At 35.7% G+C, this 24688-nt stretch overlaps 1 protein-coding gene across 1 annotated transcript in view; it reads left to right on the top strand.

The window, feature by feature from the left end:
* The window catches only part of ERBB4 (erb-b2 receptor tyrosine kinase 4), a 710253-nt gene that overhangs the window by 363127 nt on the left and 322438 nt on the right, over positions 1 to 24688 (top strand). The window contains exon 5 of the mRNA XM_042993912.1: positions 206 to 271. Within this exon, the coding sequence (XP_042849846.1) occupies positions 206 to 271 (66 nt within the window). The remainder of the gene's footprint in view (positions 1 to 205; positions 272 to 24688) is intronic.

The raw sequence follows: 24688 nt of genomic DNA, 5'->3' as shown, positions 1-24688 counted from the left end.
GAGTATCAGGAGATTGTATTTCAGCTTCACATGTATTTGACATTCAGGTTTTGCTACTTAAAGGGGGCATTTTATGAGCTATGTTTCAGCTATAGGAAAATATAAAAATCCTCAGAAAGGAGCAAGACTATTTGCTTTGAAGAGTTACTCCTAGTCAAAGAGTGAAAGATGGTAATGTGTGTGTGCGCTCTTTCCTCTCCGACAGGTGGACGTTGCCATAAGTCCTGTACTGGCCGATGCTGGGGACCCACAGAAAATCATTGCCAGACCTGTAAGTGTTCAACAGTGAGAAAGAATAGGCTTGAAATGATCAAGTGATTTTAATAATTCATGTTTTTCACACTTCTGGTCCTCAGAAACATGAAAATAAGCTTTTGCTTCTTTGTGGTAGATTTGCTCCTATTCAAGTAAACTGCCTAATTTCATTGCTTGCAAATGAAACATAGTATGTAATTGCTTCTTATATTTCTTTGTGGTTTTCAAGTTAATGCTATTAACAACACTGATGTGGTGATATTAACTATGACTTAAGAGTCTGTATATCAGAGAAAGCAAGAAATTCAAATGTGCACCAAATGGTAATTCCATTTCAGGTTATAAGTACTGAAATCTCAGTAAGTACTGAGTACTTACTGAGATTTCAGTACTTATAACCAGTACTTATAACACCATCCGTTCATTAGGAAAAGAAAAAAAGAAAGGAAAAAGAAAAAGAGCACTGTGTCCCCACTTTTTTCTAGGCACAGAAATATTAACTGTATGAATTATGGATGACTGACTATATCTTGCCCTTTGTGTATATTGTTTCTTGTATTAGTCATTAAAGTAAGTATAAGCTATCATCACTGCTAAGACATTTACAAAGTATATTGGATACAAAGACAAGTATCTTTTTTTTTTCAGCATTCTTAAAGCCATACTTAAATCAGCACTGAACTTTCACTAATCTTAAGGATAAATAGTTTCTTTAAAAAGGAAAAACAAAATGCTCCGTATGAATGGTAAAGATATTTCTTCTTTCCTGCTACAATAACAACAGCTGGAATAATATATGAAAAATAGTGTAGTGGCAATTTGAAATGTGTTCCTTTCATTAGCATAGAAGACAGAGAAAATGTTATTAAAAATATGAATATACAAATATTAGATATTGTAGAAATTTATTATACTATTGGTTGAAAGTTTAGATATTTCTAATTTGTCTCAGTTCATATTTGTTAGATTCTCTTTCAATAAGGAAATGGAAAATAATTACATTATTGTGAGCCAACAAAGAAAAAAGATAGAGGAAAAATATTTTCTCACTGGTAAATGATTTCTTTCTTTTTCTTTTCCTTTTTTTTTTTTGTTTTAATTCAAGGACATTTTCATGTCTAACATTGATAAAATAAAAAAGAACATAGAATAAATTTTTTTCCCACTTTTGTCCTGCCTCTGTCCTTCAGCCATCCCTAGGCAACAAATGTTATTGGCTACTTTTGTGTATTCTTCCAGAGACAATTTATGCATACAGTAGGACATATGTATATGTTCCTTCCCATTTTTCACTCAAATGTTAGCATGCTTTACATGCTATCATGTACTTTAATTTTTTTTTTTAATCTAAGCATATGTGAATGAATTTACTTATAGTATTAATGCCTAGAAGTGGTCATTGCAAGGTCAAGGACACATATTTATGTAATTTGATAGAGATCACTAACATGGAAATCTTGTTTTCTATAGAGTTTGTAAAAGTTTTCTCTGCCAGGAGCAATGTATGTGAATTCCTGTTTCCCTATTCCCTGGGCAAGGCAGTGTATTATCAAACTTTTTGGTCTTTGTCAAGAAGTTATATAAAACATAGTGTAGACTTAAATTAACTTTTTTGGTAGAAATAATGTTTACGACAGTTATATTTTGGCAAGAATTTTAAGCAGGATTGTAAAGATCAATGTGTGAAATAAATTTACTACAATTATTTGTAGACAATATTCTAATAGCAAAGTAGTTGAAACCAAGTTACACGCAATGCTGAAATAACATTGATGTGGCCTTTTGCACAAAGTTGAGATTTCTAAAATATAAAAGAATCCTTGTAATACTTTGTGATGAAGTGGCAGGTAACCGTGGAAATTGTTAAAGTGTGCAAATGTCCATAGGTCCTCTCACGTCAAAAAACTTCTGAGATGTCAAATTAAAAAATGAATTTTACTCACTCACCAACTTACTTATTTTCCAAAGGATCAAGGAAACTTTGCAGCCTGGCTGCTTGCTGTGGCTGGGCCCCTCTGGTGGATCCACCCAACTACCCCTGGTCTTCTGGAGAGGGGCCTCTCAGGCACACCTAGCTCACCTAGCATTCTTGAGGTCCACATGTTAAATCGGGGAACGTAGGAGCCTACTTGGGCTGTTTTCTGTGCTAGCCTACATTTAGGAAATGCTAGTTTGGATTCCTTTCTTCTGTTGGGTAGGGAAACATAGATGCCTACTATTCTGTTGTTTGTCCAGTTCAGGGTTTCAAACTAGTTTGCCTTGGCTTCAATGCCCTTCAAATTCTCCTTTGCATTATTGCATTTTGCATTATTTCCACAATACAGCTACTCTTGGTAAGGAAGAAATAGATTTATGCCATCTTTTCTGGACCAGAAGTCCCATATAGTACTTTTAATAATACTATTAATGAATGAAATCAAATCAAACTCTTAAGTAATTTTTGCTGCATTTTATATGAATTTTGTAGAATAGAAAAATGTAGTGTAAATTACTTTCTTCTCCTTCTTCTTCTCTTTCTCCTCCTCCTCCTCCTTTTTCTTCTCATTATTATTATTATCATGATCATTATTATCATCTTAATGCTGAATAATCATTCTCTAATTGATAGGGATGCATGAGCCAAAATCTTGGAAATCACTCTGTTAGGACAGAATGAGAAAACAACACACATGAGTATTCTCTAATTTTGAAAGTTAAATATGCCTTTAATTCATACAGTGCTCAAAATTCTGAAACTTTTAATTAATTTTTAGAGATTTATTTATGTTAGTAAAAAATATACAAAAGTTAGTAAAAAAAATCATAATTTTCACCAACGTGTTATTCTTATAGTCGACAACTTGGAATAATGTCCAAGTAGACATCTGTCTTTCTTTGGGAACTACCCACTTCTGGAGGGGTGAGTCACTGTGGCTATGTTTGTTTTGTGTGATGCTCTAACCCTTAGTCACATGACAGTGTTTCTCAACCAGAGGTGACGTTGCCCCCAGGGGACATTTGATAATGTCTGAATATTTTTGGTTGTTACAACACTGAGTTAGATTAGGGGGAGCATCTATTGGCATCTAGTAGGTAGAGGCCAGGGATGATACCTGGAGCGCACAGGATAACTTCACCCCACCCCCATCCAAACAAAGAATAAGTATACAACATAAAACTTAAAAAGTACTGAAGGTTAAGAATGAGAAATCTTGTAATAAGAGTAAATATTGACCAATGTTGGGCCAATGAGATTCTTGCCCCAGGGAATTTGGACTTGAGATCCAGAAATTCTGGTTATACTACCTTAGAAATTTGAACTTGAGAAGATATTAAACTTAGCGGAAGTTTCCATTTTGAGCCTGTTAAATAAATCTGTCATGCAGAAGCAAACAAGAATCAGAGACAGAAACAACTCTTACCTACTGGTTCTCAGGCCTTCTTGAGATCCAGCCGCATTTCTACCCTTTGGTGCCTAAATAAACACAGTATTCTTCTAGTATACTTAAATGCGGATTTTTACTTGCCGCCAAGTGGGGATGGTCTTGGCTAGGACCCCACTAAGACTTGGCTTAGGCAAGACAGTGTTTTTTTTTTTTAATTTTTTTTAACGTTAATTTATTTTTGAGAGAGAGATGGAGCGTGAGTGGGGTCAGGGCAGAGAGAGAGGGAGACACAGAATCTGAAGCAGGCTCCAGGCTCTGAGCCGTCAGCACAGAGCCCAACTCGGGGCTTGAACTCACAAACCGTGAGATCATGACCTGAACTGAAGCTGGATGTTCAACCGACTGAACCACCCAGGTGCCCGTTAGGCAAGACAGTCGTGACTAAGAAAATCAGCAAGTCACAGCTCATGTATCAAATCATCAGCATGAAATCATTTAATTCACCTAATTTTTTAGCATAGAAATTACGCTTACTGTAATGACCTAAAATTGGCTTAATGGTCACTATGCCTACTCCACAGAGCCTATCAAAGTGAAATTCAATAAATATCTACCTATATCTGATATATGCAAATCCAAATTTTAGAAAAATATCTATTTGCATGGATCTTTATGGTCTATAAAAGATTTCTATTGTATCTTTTTTAAGTTTATTTCTTTATTTTGAGAGAGAGACAGCATGAGCAGGGGAGGTGTAGAGAGAGAGGGAGAGAAAGAGAGAGAGGAAAAAAAATCCCCAGCAGGCTCCACGTCAGTGGGGCTTAAACTCACTAAACTGAGATCATGACCTGAGCTGAAACCAAGAGTCGGACCCTTAACTAACTGAGACACCCAGGCACGCCCCCCCCCCAAAAATTTCCCTTTTAAAATTTACTTTCACCATATTACTGTGAGTTAAACAGAATAGTTAACATTTACCTCATTTTATAATTGGGGAAATGTATGCTGAGGAAATGATCAGGGAGTTGTTAAATTTATGCAGCTAATACTGGGGATTTCACAACCTGAGTGTCTTGAATTTAAAGATAAAACAGCTTCCTGTATACCACATTGTATAGCACAGCTTAGTGGACAAGGACATTGGATTTGAAATCAGACAAATGATACAAATACCAGTTCTTTCCATTTCTTTGTCATGGGAAAGTGACTTAATCTTTCTAAATCTCAGTTACCATTTCTGTAAAATGGAGATAATTGCACTTACCTCAGAGAGTTGTTGTTTTGGAATCAGATTCAATAGAATAGTGTAGTTGAAGTGCTTAAATATCTTTTGGCATATACTAAGGACCTAATAACTAATAGCTAATATTTTAATACATTAACGGAGATACTGTTAGAACACTTAATCCATCCTAATTCTGAATGAATGCATGTAGAAGTGAAATTCCTGTAGTCCAGTTCTATCCTGTGAAAACTATTTTATCCATTGAAAACTGCTGATACCTGTGGATGAGAAATGAAAAAGCAAAAACCCTGGGAGTGAAGTGGAGGCTTCTTGCCCTTGACATTCGTTCCTGTTCTCTCTCCTTGTTTGAGCTACTTGAAAGGTAAATTACTCATCCATATTTAAAGAGCACACTATCCTGAGGCAAAATGTATTTTGGAACTACTCAAAGGCATACTTATTTTAAGAACTGAATTTTAGAAATACGATCTTTTTTTTTTTTTTTTTTTTAGAATTAGACTTTGTGAGAGATTCCGTAGAGATGTAACATACATGATCAAAATGTTTTAAAATTGTAAAATTTTTCAGGCTTCCTTTAGATCTCTGATAGCCTTTCTATTAGTTACAATATATTACTTAACCTTAGGCCCATTTGACAGACACTTCTCTGAACCTTGACTGAACTTTTTAGAAATCTGAAAATCTGGGCTGTGCAAGTTTCTGACAATATTCTGTTTTTGTTGCTTGACCATACAAAGTACATTATGGGATCTAAAAGATGTACTCTTATATTGTTAGAAAGTATTTCTTTTCCTATGACTGAAATAAATTCACTTCAGTGAAGGCTTCTCTGGAGATATTCAACTTTATGATTTGTCAAATATTTCCCTGTCTTCTGTGGATATTTTTGAGAGTTTTTATACATTAGGGAAGGAAAGTAAAAGTGTTTAAAAACTCCACAAGTCAGCTAAGTAAACTGAAGAATCCATTTCACTCACCACACCATATCAAAGCTGACATCTTCCCACAGGTGTCTCTTCCTAAAACAGCAAATGTGCCAGAATTTTCCTTAGTGTCACTAAGTGGCAAGAAGCCTTGGTAGAGACAAAACATTCAGGCTCTGAGAGAACAAGCTCCTGATGATGAATGCCTTGTTAAGGTGAAATGAAGCAGTGTTGATCAGAGTGAAAACATCCCCGAATAGAAAAATGGCAAAACAAAAATGCTGAGTGCAACAATTGTAAGCTTGAGGGGAGGTCTGCCGGAGGCAGGAGTTTTAAAAGAAGAAATGAGGAAGGAGTTTTGTTTTTTAATAGATCTAGTGAAATGGAGAGTGTGAATAAATAGACAGCTTACTATGGACAATAGTTCACAATGCGTACTTCTAGAAATTGTAATAGAATTGTGTACATTTTAAGTCAAATTTAGTAGCATTTTGCAATAAATTTTGTGTACTGGACTGGAGGCCACTGTGAGCTTTGATTAGCTGTTGAATAATTTAAGTGTGTCATTTTCCCCTTATAGCATTTAATAATTAATATTCACACTGTCAACTCTAGAGACAGCAGCTATTTTATTTAATGTTTTTTTTCTAAAATAGAAAATATTTTTCTAAACAAATTCCTTAAAAACATATCCTTAGACAACGTAAAGAATTTTTATAATATTAAAGTAAGTAAATTTTGCCTGTAGACTCTAGCTAAGTGTTTTATTCTTACCTGCTTTCCTCATGAATCTGACTTTCTAAAGTAACTTGAATTTCTTCTCCATAAATCCTTTGTCATGTTAAATGTAGAGCAGCCTTCCCCTATAAACTTAACAGGAATGTCTCTGACAGTGATGCTGTTTAAAAAACAAAACAAAACAAAAACAAAAAAAGAAACAAACAAACAAAAAAACAAATCAGCTGAGTAACTTTAAAGATCTAATTGGCTTTATTCAATGATTCATGAACCAGAGAGCATGCCATTAGCAAACAGAAGGGTGCTCTGAGGAGCTGTACAAAATCGAAGAATTTTATAGGCTGAAGAAGGGTGGGACAAGCAAGTTAAAACAGTGGATTAGTTCAGGCAAGTTTGCCTTCCCTTAGAGGAAGGCCAGGGGTCTTAGGGGGTCTTATCTGGCAAAATTTTCACTAGTGCTGACCAGGAAATTACAGACTGATTGCTTTAAAATTCCACTCCTGGGAGAAGCTGAAACTGCAATTAGGCTATGTATTACGCCTTGGTGGGGGGTTAGCAAAAGTGACTCCATTTTGGGCCTGTTGTTTCTTTTTAACATTGCAAAAGGTCAAAATAAAACTTAGGATGGGACCCTGAGAGCTGCGTTACATGTGGAGCAGTGAGTCAAACTTGAAAGTACTTTGAAGCTCAGTTAAATCGTGGCCGCCTTGCTCCACAGCACAGCTTAAGTAAATTGATTCAGTGGATTAATGTAGTCATGTCAGGGGAGACAAACTTATCTGCTATGTGAAGTCTGAAGCTTATAGAAGTATTATTTAGCAAGCTTACTGGTAAGAATGACAACTCTCTCTATTCATAAGAACTGCGTCCTAAGGTCTGAGCTCTAGAAGTTGGTGTGTGAGAGACTAAGCTTCAAGGAATAAGTAATAATGATTAAAGGGACAAAGTTATCTCTTTCCCTGCAAGATGTATGAAGCACACTTATCTCATTTAAAATAGATACTGCATGTCCTTTTTTATCTTTAAGCACAGTATCAGGCCAGCTGTCTCCAGCCTCCTATTATCAGGCAGTGTGTTGTTTCATTTTACACATTCCTTTTGCCCTTCTAGACCTGGTGCCATCTGAGTTAGGAACTGCGTTTTGAGGTAGGAGGGAGAAAAACATGTATCAAAATATTACAACTTAATTCTCCTAGCCTTTGCACACGTTTTGTATTAAAGTAGTTATGTCTTCAGCTGCTGATTATTTAACTAAAATTTGCTAGGCTGATTCCCTAGCAAACACCCCTTTGTCTTCTCAGTTCCTTTACAAGGAACATTTCTTGCTTAGAAACTAATTGAAAAGTGTAAATGCATTTGACAATGGGCTAAAAAAATTGTCTGTCTCCTAAACCGAAATATCACACCACAAAAATTAATGAGGAATGTATGTTTCAACTACTGGAGTGAACAGATAATACTTCTGTCCCTGGAAATGTCCATTAAATCAATTAAAGCTAAGACATTATTTTAACCAAATGAAACCTTCTGGTGTAATTCACCTCTTACTTCTACAGTATTCTTCCTAGCTAGATTATCTCATAATCCTTTATTTTAATTAAAAATAGAATGTCATTGGGGCACCTGGGTGACTCAGTTGTTAAGCTGACTCTTGCTCTAGGCTCAGGCCATGATCTCACAGTTTGGGAGATCCAGCTCTGAATCCCGCTGTGCACTGACAGAACAGATGACAGTGTGGAGCCTGCTTGGGATTCTCTCTCTTCCTCTCTCCCCCTCCCTGACTCTCTCTCTCTCTCAAAAAAAAAAAAAAAAAAAAAAAAAAAAGTCATTGAAATTAACACGAGCTGCGTATTTGTTCTGTTATTAGATAACTGTAAATGAAGGGTACTACTATATTGGCAAAATAAAAACTTGTTCCAGACAACACTCTGTATTAATGTCTCTATACAGACATTAGAGAATATGCTAGATAAATTTTAAAAATATTTAGCATTTTCCTTAGTGATTTGCTATGTTGTGCACCAAGAGTATTACTTTCAGTAGTTGCAATATAATAAAACTTTCAGTTTAATAATAGAAAAAAATAAAACTAACTTGGCCTGGCTTATGGATTCTATTTACTTTTAGAGCGAACTTTAGAAATATATGTATACGTGTGTATGTGTGTGTGTGTGTGTGTGTGTATCCTTTTTATTCTAAAATATATCTGAAATTTATTGAAGTAAATATTAAAATCTAAGAAAACAATTAGGTATTTTTGTTCCTCAGAATTTCAACAAGAAATTGTAATAGCTAGAAACTAAATTGTACGTTTCCCCATGATATTTCTAAAAGTTTCCTGTAGCTTATAACATCAAAGTGACAAATTATGAAAATAAAACACTAATTATACTCATGCACATGCATACACATACAATTTGTCTAAAGTGTAATTGTATTCACAATCTTTGTGGAATAAATGCTGTTTAAAAAGGTAGTTCCGATGTGGTGAATATCCTATTAGGCCAGAGAAAAGCAAGTGGGAGCTAATGGGGAAAAGAGAAAGAGCTGAGCCAGCAGGCTCGATCAATCAGCATAACAGGGAGCCTTTGTAAAAAGGCAACGTCTTTAATTAAAACTCTTGTATTTTACGAATAACTTTGCATGACCATAAGCCTGCTTATCGATTTCAATTATTTCCTATTTTCCTTTTTTTGGATTTGTAGTTTCTGGAGATGTTGTAAAATTAAGGGAAACATTGCAATGAATTGATTACTTGCATACATTTCTAAAATTGTGTTCATCTAAGACATTTCCAAAAGTGACCCAGTAATTAACTTGTAGAAAATCAGAGAATAATCTCCCCTAATATGTGTTTGTTTTGATTTAAGTTGAGAACATTTGCTGTAATTTGATGATGTTTTTCAAAGATTTAAAAGAAATGGATGTTTTTGTTTGTTTTAACTACAGGAGATATAGTTGTTTGAAATGCTCCATGTAATAGAGTTAATACAGATTTAAGACCTAGTGCTCAATGTCATGCTAAAGATTAAGGGAGTATAAAGGAAGTATATAAACTTGTGCCTGTTTTCTGGAAATACTCTGGGTACAAGACAAAATGAAGAATGTTTGAAAAGGCCAAAAAGAATACTGAACTGGGGGCATCAGGAGACCAGAGATACAGTCCTGAACAAATTCAATTTCAAGAACCTCACTTTCCTCAAGTTCTCTCACTTATACAATGAAAAGATTGAAAAAGATGATTTCTGCTCAAGGTGTCTTTCATGGTTGGTTATTTGTGTATGTGTTCCTGTGTGCAGTAATTAGCTATAGATATACATGTTATGGACACAGATAGACATAGATAGTTTGAGGAAATTGTTCTGTGTTGGTTGCAGCCTGTTGGTAGTGATGCTCTTGGCTAGGAAGGCTCTTAGGTACTTACCTGGTCCTGTGAGCCCCCAAAGCTAGATATTTCCCTGACCAGAGCCAACTTTGCAGCTTGACTTGCCCTTGGTGTTCTTATTATGATTACAAAGTGCACCACTGCAATGATTATAAGGGAACTTTGAAAAAAGAAGGTTACTTGTTTTATTCACAAGTCCTGGAGAATACATGGCCTGTCCTAGGGCCACACATTAAGGTCGTGAGTAGAGAGAGATAGTAAGTGCAGACCCAGGGCTCTCTGCCTTTACTGGGGTCAAGGCACTTGAAATGAAAGTGCCAACGATTTGACAAGTTCACTCTTCCTTGGCAGATTTAAAGCAGAGGAGTGGGAATCAAGGTGCAGGAGGGGGAAAGGTCTGTGGAGTGGTCAGTTTTCTAGGTAACCCAGGGCTTTCTAAAAGGGGAACTTCATGGTTGGGGGCAGCCTGTCTTCTCTAGGTGTTTTGCAAGTAACTGTGTCATACAGCTGCCATATGTTTATTTAAGATAGATGACTTTGAAATGGATGTATCAGCAAATAAAAGCTTAATGTCGGGCACTTACATTATAACCAAAAAGCTTAATGTCAGGCATTTACATTACAGGAGTGCAAACTGTGGAGATAGGCAATCTAATCAGAAAGATTAGAGAGTGAATGGTACACATTTGAAGGATTATTGAGAGGACATTGAGAAGAAGAGTCATAAATATCTGGAATTGTTACCACTGGAAGAATTTTGTTATAGTAGTCATGACATTTTATTTTGAATGACATATCTTTGCAGCCAAAAAGCTGACTGTCATTAGGATAACTATATTTGACTATTGAAAAGAAAATTTCAGGGGCACCTGGGTGGCTCAGTGGGTTAAGCCTCAGACTCTTGGTTTGGGCTCATGTCATGATATAATGGTGCCTGAGTTCGAGTCCAGCAACAGGCTCTGTGCTGACAGCATGGAGACTGCTTGGGATTCTCTCTCTCCCTCTCTCTCTGCCCCTCCCCTTCTCATTCTCTCCCTCTCTCTCTCTCTCTCTCTCAAAAGAAATAAATAAGCTTTAAAAATAATTTAAAAAAAGAAAATTTAAAAATTATCTACAAGTGACATCAGACTGTCCATTGATAAATAGAACACTCATACTCACTGTTTGCTACATAAATAGAAAAAACTGTGAGATTTCACACTTAGAAAAGCAAATACATACTACTCTCCTGGTTAGGGAATTGGGCAAATCTAGAAAAAAATATCCCCTTTAGAGTACTGTGCTGCATTAACCCAGGATGTATCATTTATTTATTGACTTAACTGGTCTAGTTGGAGGAGAAATTAAGTAAATGGCATGGAAATAACAAGGAAAAGAAGGGATAACTGGATACTTACCATTTTCTCTGTGTTCAGCCACATTTTTTCACATTATATTAGAAGAATTGTGAATTGTCTAGTATCAGACATATTCCGTTTCTTCAGCAAATACACATTTTATGCATTATTGAATAACTTATAATATTATCATGGCTGCTATTCTCCATTTTCATGAGTATTTTCAAAAGAAATAGTCACTGTATTAATTTATGGTGAAGTTATAAAAAATTGACCCCAAATATAGTTTTTGTATATCACTACTTCATTGATGATGGTTATTTTTGGCTTATCTAAAGTTCTTTTGCCTATGAATTTTGTTATGATGGAGCTGATAGACCATTATCACTACAAGAATGCCTTTAGCTTTTGTTCTAATTTGAGTGTTTCTTGAACTCAAATAACTGTTATTGGAGGTAATAATTTTCCTGTACAATGAGGATATTGTATGTTTCCAGGACATATTTATTATATTCACTGACTAGAACACAGATAAAGGTGGAGGGTAAAGGATGGGAAGAAAGACTGACATAGTTACTGATCATTTAAAATAAAAATAAAACTACCATATTTACCAAGACATAACAGAAAACTTAAATGATGGAGAATTACTACATTCCAAAATGAGAAGATTCATGCTATGAAAATGTCAGTTCTTCTAAAATTTAGCTACACATTTAACCATCTTCAGTTTGCTTATTTATTTATTTATTTGTTTGTTTATTTATAAGCAAAAATAGTCTAAAGCATCTCTGGAAAATACAATTAATTGGGCACCTGGCTGGCTCAGTTGGTTGAGTGTCCTACTCTTGATTTCGGCCTATATCATGATCTTATGGTTCCTGAGATGGAGCCCTGCGTCAGGATCTGTGCTGACATTGTGGAGTCTGCTTGGGATTCTCTCTCTCTCTCTCTCTCTCTCTCTCTCTCTGTCTGCCCTCCCCGGCTTGCTCTCTCCCCATCTCTGTCTCAAAAATAAATTTAAATTTAAATGTATAAAAATAAAATACAATTAATAAGATAGCCATACATTTGAAAAGAAGAGCTATGTGGAAGGATTTTCCCATCAAGTATTAAACTATTATCAAGTAATTTAAAAGATGTTAAACGATAAAAAGTCAACTAAGTAAATTAAAGATCAGGTTGGCTTTATTCAGCAATTCATGAATCTGACAACATCATACCTAACTACAGAAAGGAGCTCTATCAAGCTGTAGAAAAGAACAATTTTTAAAGTTGGAAATGAGGAAGAAAAAGGAAATTTTTAGAAAATAATGCATTTTCAGGCAAGGTTGCCTTTCAAAGGGAAATGGAAGGGTTCTGACAGATTATTTCACTAGTGTTGACCAGGTAATTCCACATTTACTGGTTCAGGTTATGTTCCTGGGAGTTGAAACTGCAATTATGTTATTCTTGGTTTGCTGATGTGGAGTTTAGTACAAGTGACTCCATTTTGGGCCAGCTTTCTCCTTTTTAACAATTTGTCCCATTTTGATCAGACTCTCACCTTAACTGAGAAGTATGATCAAAATTTAAAGCATTAGCACCACTCTTAGCTACTGCTTTGTAGTTCTCACAGCATTGGTGGATCCTTTGTGTGGTATTCATAGGCTATGATGTGTTTTGCTTAATCTCTGTGATATTCATAAGCCACTTCAGTTTAACAACTTTTAAGGTAGCTATTCTCTTCTTTTTTCTTTTCTTTTCTTTTTTCCCCTCCTATTCCATTCTTAGGGAGATCATTTGCTTGGTGGATAGCACCTATGAACATGTATTTAAAGCTTTTGAGAGAATATAACACAGCAGAGAGATTACTATGATTCTTATAAGCAGAATAATTTTCAATGTTTCAAATGCACTTCAAAGCCATGTTCCCCAAGACCCAAACCAATCAAAATCAAATAAGGCAAACTAAGACCCTGTGGAAAGAGACATCTTTTTTTGTTTTGTTTTGTTTTTGTTTTTGTTTTTATTCTTTAATGTTTATATACTTATTTTGGAAGAGAGTGCAAACAGGGAGGTGCAGAGAGGGAGAGAGAATCCCAAGCAGTCTCCACACTGTCAGTGCAGAGCCCAATGCAAGACTCAATCCTGTGAGATCATGACCTGAGAAGAAATCAAAAGTCTGACGCTTAATCGTCTGAGCCACCCAAGGCACCCCAGGAGACACCTTTTTTAAACCCAGTGGCTTGCTCAGTGACTTTATTTAACTGAGTTTCAGCTTCTCCAGAAATGTTAGTACAGGTAGAGCAGGTAGTGTCAGCACTAGCACAAACACTTCTATGTTCAGATAAAAGACAATCAAGGGCTATTCTGTTATCAAGGACAACTTTGGTCAGAGAGTCTATGGATATTTCTTGGGCGGTTATGGTCTTACCAGCAGATTCTGCAATATTTCAAGAATTAAGGAAGGATTTTTGAACCCATTCTCATTTAACTTTACTCCTAACCAGGGAAATATAACCCTGCCAAAGGAAATGAATCCCATCATGAATGCCTTCTGGTAATTCCTTTCTAACTCAACAGTATAAATCCAGGGGAATCAGCCAATGAGATATCTTTGTAGAAAGTTGTAGGCACACTTAGATTATCTAAAAGACATTGTCTGGCTATGTGCCAGGTATCTGGGCTTTAACAAGCCCAAGGAGAATAATAACAACCACAAAGATAAATGCTGTCAGGACACAAACTCCCATTAAGTGGCATGTTAATGGATTCACTTGCAGGATTTTTTCATTTGTCCATTTAAGCCAAGAGTCATTTAGGTTTTCTGCTAGCCTGAAAAAAAAAGTTGTCGTAAAATCCAGAATCTGGGGCACCTGGGTGGCTCAGTTGGTTAAGCATCTGACTCTTGATTTTGGCTCAGGTCATGATATCATGGTTCATTGGATTGAGCCCTGCTTTGGGCTCTCTGTGCTGTCCCTGTGGAGCCTGCTTGGGATTCTCTCTCTCCCTCTCTCTCTCTGCCCCTCCCCTGCTTGTGTGCATTCTCTCTCTCTCTCTATCTCTCTCTCAAGATAAATAAACATTAAAAAAATAATCTCACTTAAGACCCAGAATTTAACTCTCTACCCTCTTTGCAATGACAAAGGCAATATGGATGGTGGCATTATCTTTCCAGACCAATACTAGAGTTAAGGAAAGAAAGGGAAGAAGGAAGCATTCCAAGTTTAGTTTAAGTATGACATCTTGAACTGGCATGTTGAGGGAAGCAATCTACCTCAATCTGATTTGGAGTTCTCTAGCATTTTCACAGGACCAGGTGTCAGGCGTAGACTTCTTCAACTGTGAGATGTATATCCAGGATCCATGTCCCTGATATTTGGCTACCGTACGGGTTTGGCCACCATATGGGAACCTTCCAAGGAGGTTCAAGGGTAGTCTTTGTTCTTAGTGATTCCATGTCAGAAGACTGTGAGAAAGTTGGACACGTTAGTTTGGAGATTCATAGCCAGTTTGTTTGTTTGTTTGTTTGTTTGTTTGTTAGAAAACTAGAATAATTCAGGTGTCAGTCTAGTTTACAGGTATATAACAAAATCTCAAAGGCAATTAACAGGATTAGAATCTGATATAGACAAAGGTGCACACATAATTTTTTTCTCCTAATTATCCCCATTTCTTTGTTCTCTAAGGATAATCATGGTGAAACTGATTTGTTTGCATTAGATTTGGCCTGAGTATTTACATAAGTGCAACAAGATAATGACAGACCATATAAGCTTTTTTTTAAGATTGCTTTGCTGGTGCCAGGCTGATTTTTATAAGCAAGGTGCCAGGCTGATTTTTTCTAAGAGGATTTATTGCCTCTGTAAAGTCAGTCTCAGCTCCTTAAAACTGCCTGGTCAGTCTGAGTCTGTGCATATCTATTTCAAATATGACATTCTAGTAAAACCTTGGTGATATAATCAATCCTATTACAAAGGGAACAGAATCTCATTGAACTTATGCAAATTACTAACTATATTGCCATGAAAAGAATGCTCAAGAGTTTTCTAATTCTGGAGGGATTAGGTAGGGAGAAAATGTAAATGTCTCACCTTTGTTCACAAAGGTATACTTTACCAAATTATTGATAGCTTAAGAGAAAAGAGAAAAAAAATTCTTAAAATCTGAAAAAAAAAGAACATTAAAGAACCAGCAATGTTTCAGATAAAAAGTCCTCGTCAATTCACTCAGTCCCATATTAATCCTTGTTCTGCCTGAATCTTGTTCATTTTTCTGGAAATTCTCACCCAATTCAGTTTTGCGATTTTAGATTTATCAAAAAACATGAACTAGTAAAAAAAAAATCCTTTCCATGAATCTCCTTGGAGATGAAGTACTTTTGCAGATGAAGTACAAGAATACTTGTGCATAAACATTTGAGTAAAACTATAACTGTCTGTAAATGACAAAAGACTTTTAAAAATATCTATTATTAAGATCTGATAAGAGTTCATTTTAATGAAATTAACAAGAAAATTTTGCAATTTTTGTGATATACCACATTTTAAGATAATAAAAAATTATGACTGATAATACCAGATTTCCAAGAATGTCATATAATCCTGGAATATGTATAACATATACCTACACAAACACAGCATAAAGAAGGCTTCGTAGTGATTCTTTTTTTTTTTTTTAATTTTTTTTTTTTTTTCAACGTTTTTTATTTATTTTTGGGACAGAGAGAGACAGAGCATGAACGGGGGAGGGGCAGAGAGAGAGGGAGACACAGAATCGGAAACAGGCTCCAGGCTCCGAGCCATCAGCCCAGAGCCTGACGCGGGGCTCGAACTCACAGACCGCGAGATCGTGACCTGGCTGAAGTCAGACGCTTAACCGACTGCGCCACCCAGGCGCCCCGGCTTCGTAGTGATTCTTATTTGACAATGCTTCCCATGCAGTTTAGCATTTCAAACAACCCTGATTAGTTTAACATGATCCTTTTTATAAAGAGAGAAAACAAATCTTTTGAAATGTTCCAGAGACCCTGTGGGAAATCCCAAAGTTAGTTTCAAATCAAAAAGACTTCATATAGGATTTGATTTTGGGGAATTTTGTCAAAAATACCAAAAACGTTATTTTTAAATTTTGTTTATTAAGCTTTTACTTTAATTATTTTAATTTCAGTATAGTTAACACACAGTGTTATATTAGTTTCAGGTATACAGCATAGTGATTGAACAATTCCATACATCACCTTGTGTTCATCGCAAGTACACTCCTTAATCCCCATCATCTATTTCTCCCATCTCCCCATCCACCTCTCCTCTGGTAGCTATCAATTTATTCTCTATAGTTAAGAGTTTGTTTCCTGGTTTATCTCTATCTCTCTCTCTCTTTCATTTTTTGCTCATTTGTCTTGTTTCTTAAATTCCACATATGAGTGAAATCATAAGGTATTTCTCTTTCTCTTGCTGGCTTAATTTCACTATATATATGTATATATCACATGTTCTTTATCCATTAATTTATCGATGGACACTTGGGCTGCTTCCATAATTTGGCTCTTTAAATAATGCTGCTATAAACATAGGTGTGCATGTATTATTTGAATTAGTGTTTTTGATTTTGGGGTAAATACTCAGGTTTGTGATTACTAGATCATAGGGTAGTTATATTTTTAACTTTTTGAGGAACTTCCATACTGCTTTTCACAATGGTACCAGCTTGCACTCCCACCAACAGTGCAAGATTATTCCTTTTTCTCCACATCTCACCAACACTTGTGGTTTCTAAAAATATCAAAAAGTTTTTATAGCAGTTGGGCAAATAGGAACATAGATCACCTTAAAACAGTGCTTAATTTTTAATTTAAACATGGTGCCAATTAAAGACTTTGCAGGCAAATACAGAAGTTAGTTGTTAAAAAAAATCTTTAGCTCTTTTAAGAGAAGATTCAATTTTTTTTACATCATCAAAGACCTAATTAAAAAAAAAAAAACACAGGAAATTATTTTGACAAAACACAGAATACTTGTTTTCTGGATGCATTACTTTAAAAGGTAAAGAAAAACCTTTTATAATCATTTCATTTTATTTATTTTTATTTTATTTTATGAACCAGTGAGCACAGGAGAGGCAGACAGAGAGGGAAAGAGAGAATCTTCAGCAGGCTCCATGTTCAGCACAGAGCCTGACTTGGGTCTCAAGCCAAGGCTCAGTCTCACAACCGTGAGATCATGACCTGAGCCAAAATTAAGAGCTGGTTGCTTGAGGGCTGCCTGGGTGGCTCAGTCAGTTGAGCACCAGACTTCGGCTTAGGTCATGATCTTGTGGTTGATGAGTTCGAGCCCCACATTGGGCTCAGTGCTGACAGCTCAGAGCCTGGAGCCGGCTTCGGATTCTGTGTCTCCCTCTCTCTCTGCCCCTCTCCCACTCATGCTCTGTCTCTCACTGTCTCAAAAATGAATATAAACATTCAAAAATATATATTAAAAAAAAAAAAGAATGGGTTGCTTAGCCGACTGAGCCATCCAGGTGCCCCCACCCCCACCTTACAGTCTTTTATCAAGAACAAAACAATATTCCAAGAAAACTTTGTCCTTTGAGAAAACTGAATGATAATTTTGTACCAGGTTGCTTTTGATATTAAAACTTTTTCTTAATTAAATTCATTCCAAACTTAACCAGTCCTGATGCACATAAAATTTCTTTCCCCTATTATTTCTAGTAGTTTTAGTTAATATATTAGAATTTTAACCCTAAGAAAATTTTAACTTTTGGTGAAAACTAAGAAATAAGAGATTATAAACTGTCTTTTACATTAACATTCTATAGATTACCAGATTTGGAAACTATTTTTTTATAATTTCTAGAAACCTGCTTTCTCATAGAAAATTTCTCAGCATGCCATAAAACATATTTACTAATAGACTCAAATATTATTTTATTAGTGATTATAATCCCAAGCAGGCTCCACACTCCGCACAGAGCCAAATGTGGGGCTTGATCTCACAAACTGCAAGATTATGACCTAAGCCAAAATCAAGAATTGGGTGCTTAACTTCCTGAGCCATTCAGGTGCTCCTACACCCAAATATTTTTAATTCCTTTGTAAAAGGAAACAAAAATGGGTAAACCTATGTTGAGTAATTAGTGTTCAATATTTTACCTTATTTAGAAATTATCTAGATATTCAATGAATTTAACTTGACATTATTTAACTTAACCTAGCAAAACTTTTTTTAAAGTTTCAGGTTACCAAATATTTGAGGAAACTATTTAAAAAGTTCACCCGGGGCGCCTGGGTGGCTCAGTCGGTTGAGCGCCGACTTCGGCTCAGGTCACGATCTCACGGTCAGTGAGTTCGAGCCCCGCATCGGGCCCCTGTGCTGACAGCTCAGAGCCCGGAGCCTGTTTCAGATTCTGTGTCTCCCTCTCTCTCTGACCCTCCCCCGTTCATGCTCTGTCTCTCTCTGTCTCAAAAATAAACGTTAAAAAAAAAAAAAATTAAAAAAAATAAAAAATAAAAAATAAAAAGTTCACCCAAAACCTTTTTATACTACTTAAATCTACTTAACTTACTTGTTCTTAACAATTATGTTTGGACTACACATAAAAACTTCATGATACATCAGGGAAAGTCAGCTATCATCTCAAGCTATTTTTCTTGCTGACAAATTTTGTAAGATACATGAACTTATTTGACTCTTAGAAGCCTAGATAGAATAAAAGTATTATATTTAATGCTGATAACTCTAAAAATATGCCTGTTTTAATTAACCCAACAAACTCAAACTAGCTTTAATACCAACTATTTCCTGAACCTGAAAGTCATTTGGATTAAGTTTCTATTATATTTTTCAGAATTTAAGAATATTATATTTGTATAAGTGCTTCTTTGTTTAAGCCAATTAAATAGTTTCTTTTACAAATTAACTTAGGTAAAATACCCTCTAGAGGTAGAAAAATACCACACATCTATAACACGTATATATGGACTCATATAAACATACAGGTAGAAGTAAACAGAGACCTTATAGCTTCTGTGGTTCAAGCTTTTTATTACTAATATTTGTGGAGAAGTCATTTAGGATTTGAATTTGTCCTTAACAAGTAATCTTGCTGTAGAGCAGTTTGTATTTCTATTTTTTTTTAAGTTTACTTATTTATTTTGAGGTAGAGCATGTGTGTGAGCAGGGGAGAGGTAGAGAGAAAGGGGGAGAGAGAGAATCCCAAGCATGCTCCACACTGTCACCGTGGAGCCCAATGCAGGGCTCCAACTCATGAAAGGCAAGATCATGACCTGAGCCAAAATCAAGAGTTGGATGGTTAACCAATTGAACCACCGAGGTGCAGTTTGTATTTTTAAATAGACTTTCTTTCCTTTAGACTTAGGAGTTGGGGATGGTCTAGGTAAGAATTAACAGGGAAGGAATTCAGGTTTCTCCAAGAAGGACTTTGGTTTTCCTAAGGCCATAATTTACAAGACTTTTGATAAATACGGGTGGTTTGGGGGCTCCTAAAAAAAGAATATTGAAATTGAGTAAAGAACTTCAAATTGATTCAAGAGCTGCATTTCTAGTTTTATAGAGAGTTGTAAGATAAGGAAGCTTCTAACTCCTCAAAGAATTGGGTTGTGGCTTAAATGACATTATAGGCTGGTCCACCCATCCAACTGCATTATCTTCAATTTGCTTAGGGATGAAGCCATAAAAAAAAAAAAAAAAAAAAAAAAAAAAAAAAGGTTCTTACCAGGCTCTGAATATCAGCTTCCAATTTGTCCAGCTTTTGACTACAGAAATACTTACACATTTCTTTTAAATATCTTGTCAGGTTTCAGCTGGGACAAGCAGTACATATATCTGGCAATATTGAATGACCGCTTGGACTCAAGAGGTATCCCCAAAGAGGATACAAAAGATATTTTATTTTCCTTTATCTACTGACAAATAAAAGATATTTTATTTTCCTTTATCTACTACAGACAGTGATATAGGGGGAGGTGACCCTGGTAAGAATTCTCACTTTAGCTGGCCTCTGCCAGTTTTTCCAGATCCCATCTGTGGGTTCTGAGTGGAGTTTAAAGTGAAGCATGTAATTCTGATATTTACTAAAATTTGGCAAGGCTTTTAAAATTAATTTTAATTTAGTTTCCCCTTGGCTGCTTAGGGGAGTAAATATAGCAGTTTAATAGAAAAACTCTCAGAGTCTCATCAGCTCTGGGAGTGGACTGTATGGAGGCCCTCCTTCAAAGGTAGATGCAAGGATGCCTATAAAGCCATTAACTTGGTGGACTTTTGTTTAGGTCTTGTGTCTCTTCAGAGTGGAAGTGCAATTCAGACATAGTGTTACCAGATTGGCTGCTCAAATAAAGGAAGATAGAGGGGAGCAGTAGAAGTTAGAACAGTCTTACAATCTTTGTTTTAGGTACCTCTTTGTCTTTAATTTTTCATCAGCTTTTTGCAATTAAACTTTAACGAAGGTATTTTTTAAAGCCTTTTAGAAGCTTCTGCATACCAATTAAAATATGTATTCCGTTCCTATAGGTTTGTGTGATTTGTGAACTGTTACTTTTAAGAACACTTCCTAAATGAATGATCTCATCTATTTGGAACATTCCTTCTAATGGACATTGTCATTCCCTGGAGGGATGGCAATAGTTTAATAGGACCCTAACCACAGATGGAGTTCAACCCACATTTCTATCTGGTCATATTTTGGAGTCCTCAACCTAAGAGTTACCAAGCCACATTTTCATGACACAAAACAAGCTTAGGAAGATTTTGCCATTTTTGCAGGTATTTATAGTTTCCGGGACCATAATTCTTAGGTATAAAATAAGCAGGTATACTAGAATGTGTGCTTGATTCTTTAGAGTTTAAGGATCCCATTAGCTAAGGGTTTCTCTGAGCCAAACTAATACCTAAAGGAGATGTGCCACTGATTTGGGGACTGTGCAGTGTTTACAGTGTACCTTTTCGGACAGACATTTTATAGCATTTGCCGTTGACCTGTGGTCAATCTAACTTGTTCCATGGCCAGCGTATTCTAACATAGGAGTCTTTGGGTCTGGTGGTGAGCACTCGAACAACTCTTCAGAGCTCCACCCATGGCCACCAGTTTTTATAGCTTTTTTTTTTTTATCTACACAAAAACAAGGCAAACGAACATGTGTACCTTAATATGTCAGCAGTAACCAAGAGATGTTAGTCACTGCGTCCTGGCCCAGAGAAGGCCCTGTGTGTAATACCGGTAATCCCTGTGGAACCTTGGACTCAGGAAAGAATTACACCAGCAGACTCCAACAATTGCAGACTGTGGAATTAGGGGCTCAGTATGGATGTGAACTGTGCAATGGCACTAACAGTCTTTTTGTGGATCTTGGGACAGACAGAATTAAAGACTGGGAGTTTCCCGTTCAAAAATCTGCAGGTTGTGGTCTGAAAGGCTAGAGGTTTAGCTCCAACTCCAGCTGATCTGCCCTGGATTGGAAAGCCAGATAGGATTGGGAGCTCCGTGCAGAGACAGTGGAGCTGCGAACCTAGAAGGAATTTAGCCATGGCCTTTGGAAACAATGAGAAAGACAGTGAACTCCAAGTATTAGTGGGTGCCACCCTGTGTTTCTTGTTCCCAAAGGGGTAGGTGGTCTCCTTCCATCTTGCTGCTGCCACCAAATCCGTTAACAAAAATTAAACTAAGTAGGGATCAAATTGGCCTTATTCACTGATTCATGAATCTGGCAGCATCTCATCTAGCAATGGAAGAGAGCTCTGCTGAGCTGTAGGAAAGGAAAGCTTTTTAAAGGCAAAAAAAAAAAAAAAAAGGGTGGAAAGGAGGAAACTGTTAGTAAAGAATGCATTGTTTCAGGCAAGGTTGTTTTCCTAAGGAGAATGGGAGGAGTCTATGGGGCGGATTATCCCACTAATGCTACCCAGGTAATTCTGTGTTGACTGGTTAAAGTTTACACTCCTGGGGGGTTGAAACTGCAATTAGATTAGGCATAAAGTACTGGTTTGCTGACATGTGGTTTATCAACTGGACCCCATTTTGAGCTTGCTGTCTCTTTTTTTAACAAATAATATGGTATTAGTTCAAAATAGAATTGGCTCAATGGAATCTAATAGAAAGTCCAGATGGAGACTAAAATCTATATAGTAATTTAGTTGTATAAAGTTGGCATTTCTTTTAGAAAAAAGTAACAAAGCATAGATTATTCAATAAATAGGGTTGGAACAAAAGGGTCATAGTACATAATAAAATAAAGTTAGACCCCTACCACAGAACAAAAGACACGGGATGAATTATACATTAAAAGTTTAGGGGCACCTGGCCGGCTCAGTTGGTAGAGCATGGAACTCTTGATCTCAGGTGCTAAGTTCCAGCGCCACGTGGGCTTGGAACCTACTTAAAGAAAAAAAAAAAAAAGTTTAAAAAAGCATGAAATAGACTAAGGATTATAGAATTGTAGACAAATTTTTTAAAAAGCATACAATAATTGAAGCATTAAAAATGTAGGTAAAAATTATGGGATGATGAAGATCTTTTTAAACATAATTCAGATTTAAAAGGAAGAAAAGATCGTTTTAACTACATTATAATGTTTTTTGTTTTTAATTTTTGAAGAATTTTTTTTTTCTTTCCAAGATTTTACTTAAATTCAAGTTAGTTAACATATAGTGTAGTATTGGTCTCAGGAGTAGAATTTAGTGATTTATCAGTTACAAATAACACCCAGTGCTCATCACAACAAATGCCCTCCTTAAAACCCATCACCTATATAGTCCATTCCCCACGCATCTCCCCTCCTAAAACAATTTTTTTTAATATTCATTTATTTTTGAGAGAGAGAGAAAGAGAGAGAGAGAGGGAGAGCAAGCAGGGGAGGGGCAGGGAGAGGGAGACAGAGGATCCAAAGCCCGCTAGGCCCTAAGAATAGCAAGCCCGATGTGGGGCTCAAACTCAGGAACTACAAGATCATGACCTGAGCCGAAGTCAGCTCAACTGACTGAGCCACCAAGGTGCCCCCTAAAACAAAATATTTTTAATAAAATTAAAAAGAATTAAAAACTTACACAGGAAATTTGTAAGAGTGTTTGGCCTCGCTTATAACCAATGATATAAAAGCTATGAATTTTCACTGTTAGATTGTCAAAATTAAAAAAGAATGATAATTTCTGGTAAGGATAAAGTATGGGGCCAGAAGAAATCTTGATTAGTATCTCAAATTACTTTTGGCTGTGTATTTCGTGCTCTCTTAACTGTTATACTACCATAAACTGTAACAGGGAGGCAAAGGATCTATAGAAACCCAAAAATTGGCATTGGTTATTGCTCTGTTTTTTTTTCTAAAAAAAATTATATCTGTAGTTACGTATATTTCTCTAAGAGTTTGTATTATTTATGTAATTTCAGAATCTTTAAAAGGAAAGAATAATAAAAAAATATATTCTCTTTATCACAAAACAAAAAAAAAAAAATTGGGGGATGCCCAGTTCTTTCCACATTACAGAAATGATAATTTATTTTAACATATATTAATAATGCATAAAAAGCTTTATTAAAAAAGCTTTATTTAATATCTATAATGTATTGTTTTGTATAAATATGTTGCTCAAAGAGACTCCCAAATGTTGTTTTATATTGGCTCACAGCTTACCATACTGTCATGTAGGAGAAATTCAGACTTAACTGCCCCAAATTTCCAGTTATGATAGTAGAAGTAAAATAATCCCCATAGTCTTTGGCATCCTAAAAATGCAAAGAAAGGAAATGTCATCTCCAATGGCTTTAAGTTCCTGAATTCATGAGAAGGCCAGTTTGGCTCACATCTGTATTTGGCTCACATTTGTAAAAGGAACACCAGGACCATTTTCTCTACTTTCCTATTTTGACATTTGTCTATGCAGTTGAGCAAAGCTTTCAAACTACTGTTTGCAACTCATCAGTGGATTATAGTATCACTTCAGTGGACCCTGACCAACATTAAACTTATGTTGAAATAAACTAGACTAGAATAAATAGACCACATTAGAATAGAATAAAAAAAAAACTGTATCAAAATGCTTTGCACATAATCCAGGTTAATATAATTTTTAAAACTTTTCATCATGTATATGTGTACTGACCCATGATATAAAATGTTGTTTGTTTAGTTTTCTGTAGTCTGAATTGTGATTTAAAAACAAAACAGAAACAAAATTCTTTTTTTTTTAAATATAATTTATTGTCAAATTGGCAACACCCAGTGCTCATCCCAACCAAAATTCTTTTTGAAAAAACACTGTAAAGAAGTATAATTTAACTTTTAGGTAGGCATGATTAACATTTTAACAAAATCTCAAACATGTTCTATGAGAAGAAAAGTAACAGTTTGAAAATAGCCTTCCTGCTATGCTTAAAGAATGTTTGTGGTGCAACTCTTTTAGGTAGTTCCACTCTAAATTTTTATTTTTATTATTATTGATATATGGACT

This window comes from Panthera tigris, chromosome C1 (genome assembly GCF_018350195.1).
Source record: "Panthera tigris isolate Pti1 chromosome C1, P.tigris_Pti1_mat1.1, whole genome shotgun sequence".
In the NCBI taxonomy this organism is placed as follows: domain Eukaryota; kingdom Metazoa; phylum Chordata; class Mammalia; order Carnivora; family Felidae; genus Panthera; species Panthera tigris.
The sequence above is the reverse complement of the archived record's forward strand: the minus strand, read 5'-3'. Positions and strand labels throughout refer to the sequence as shown.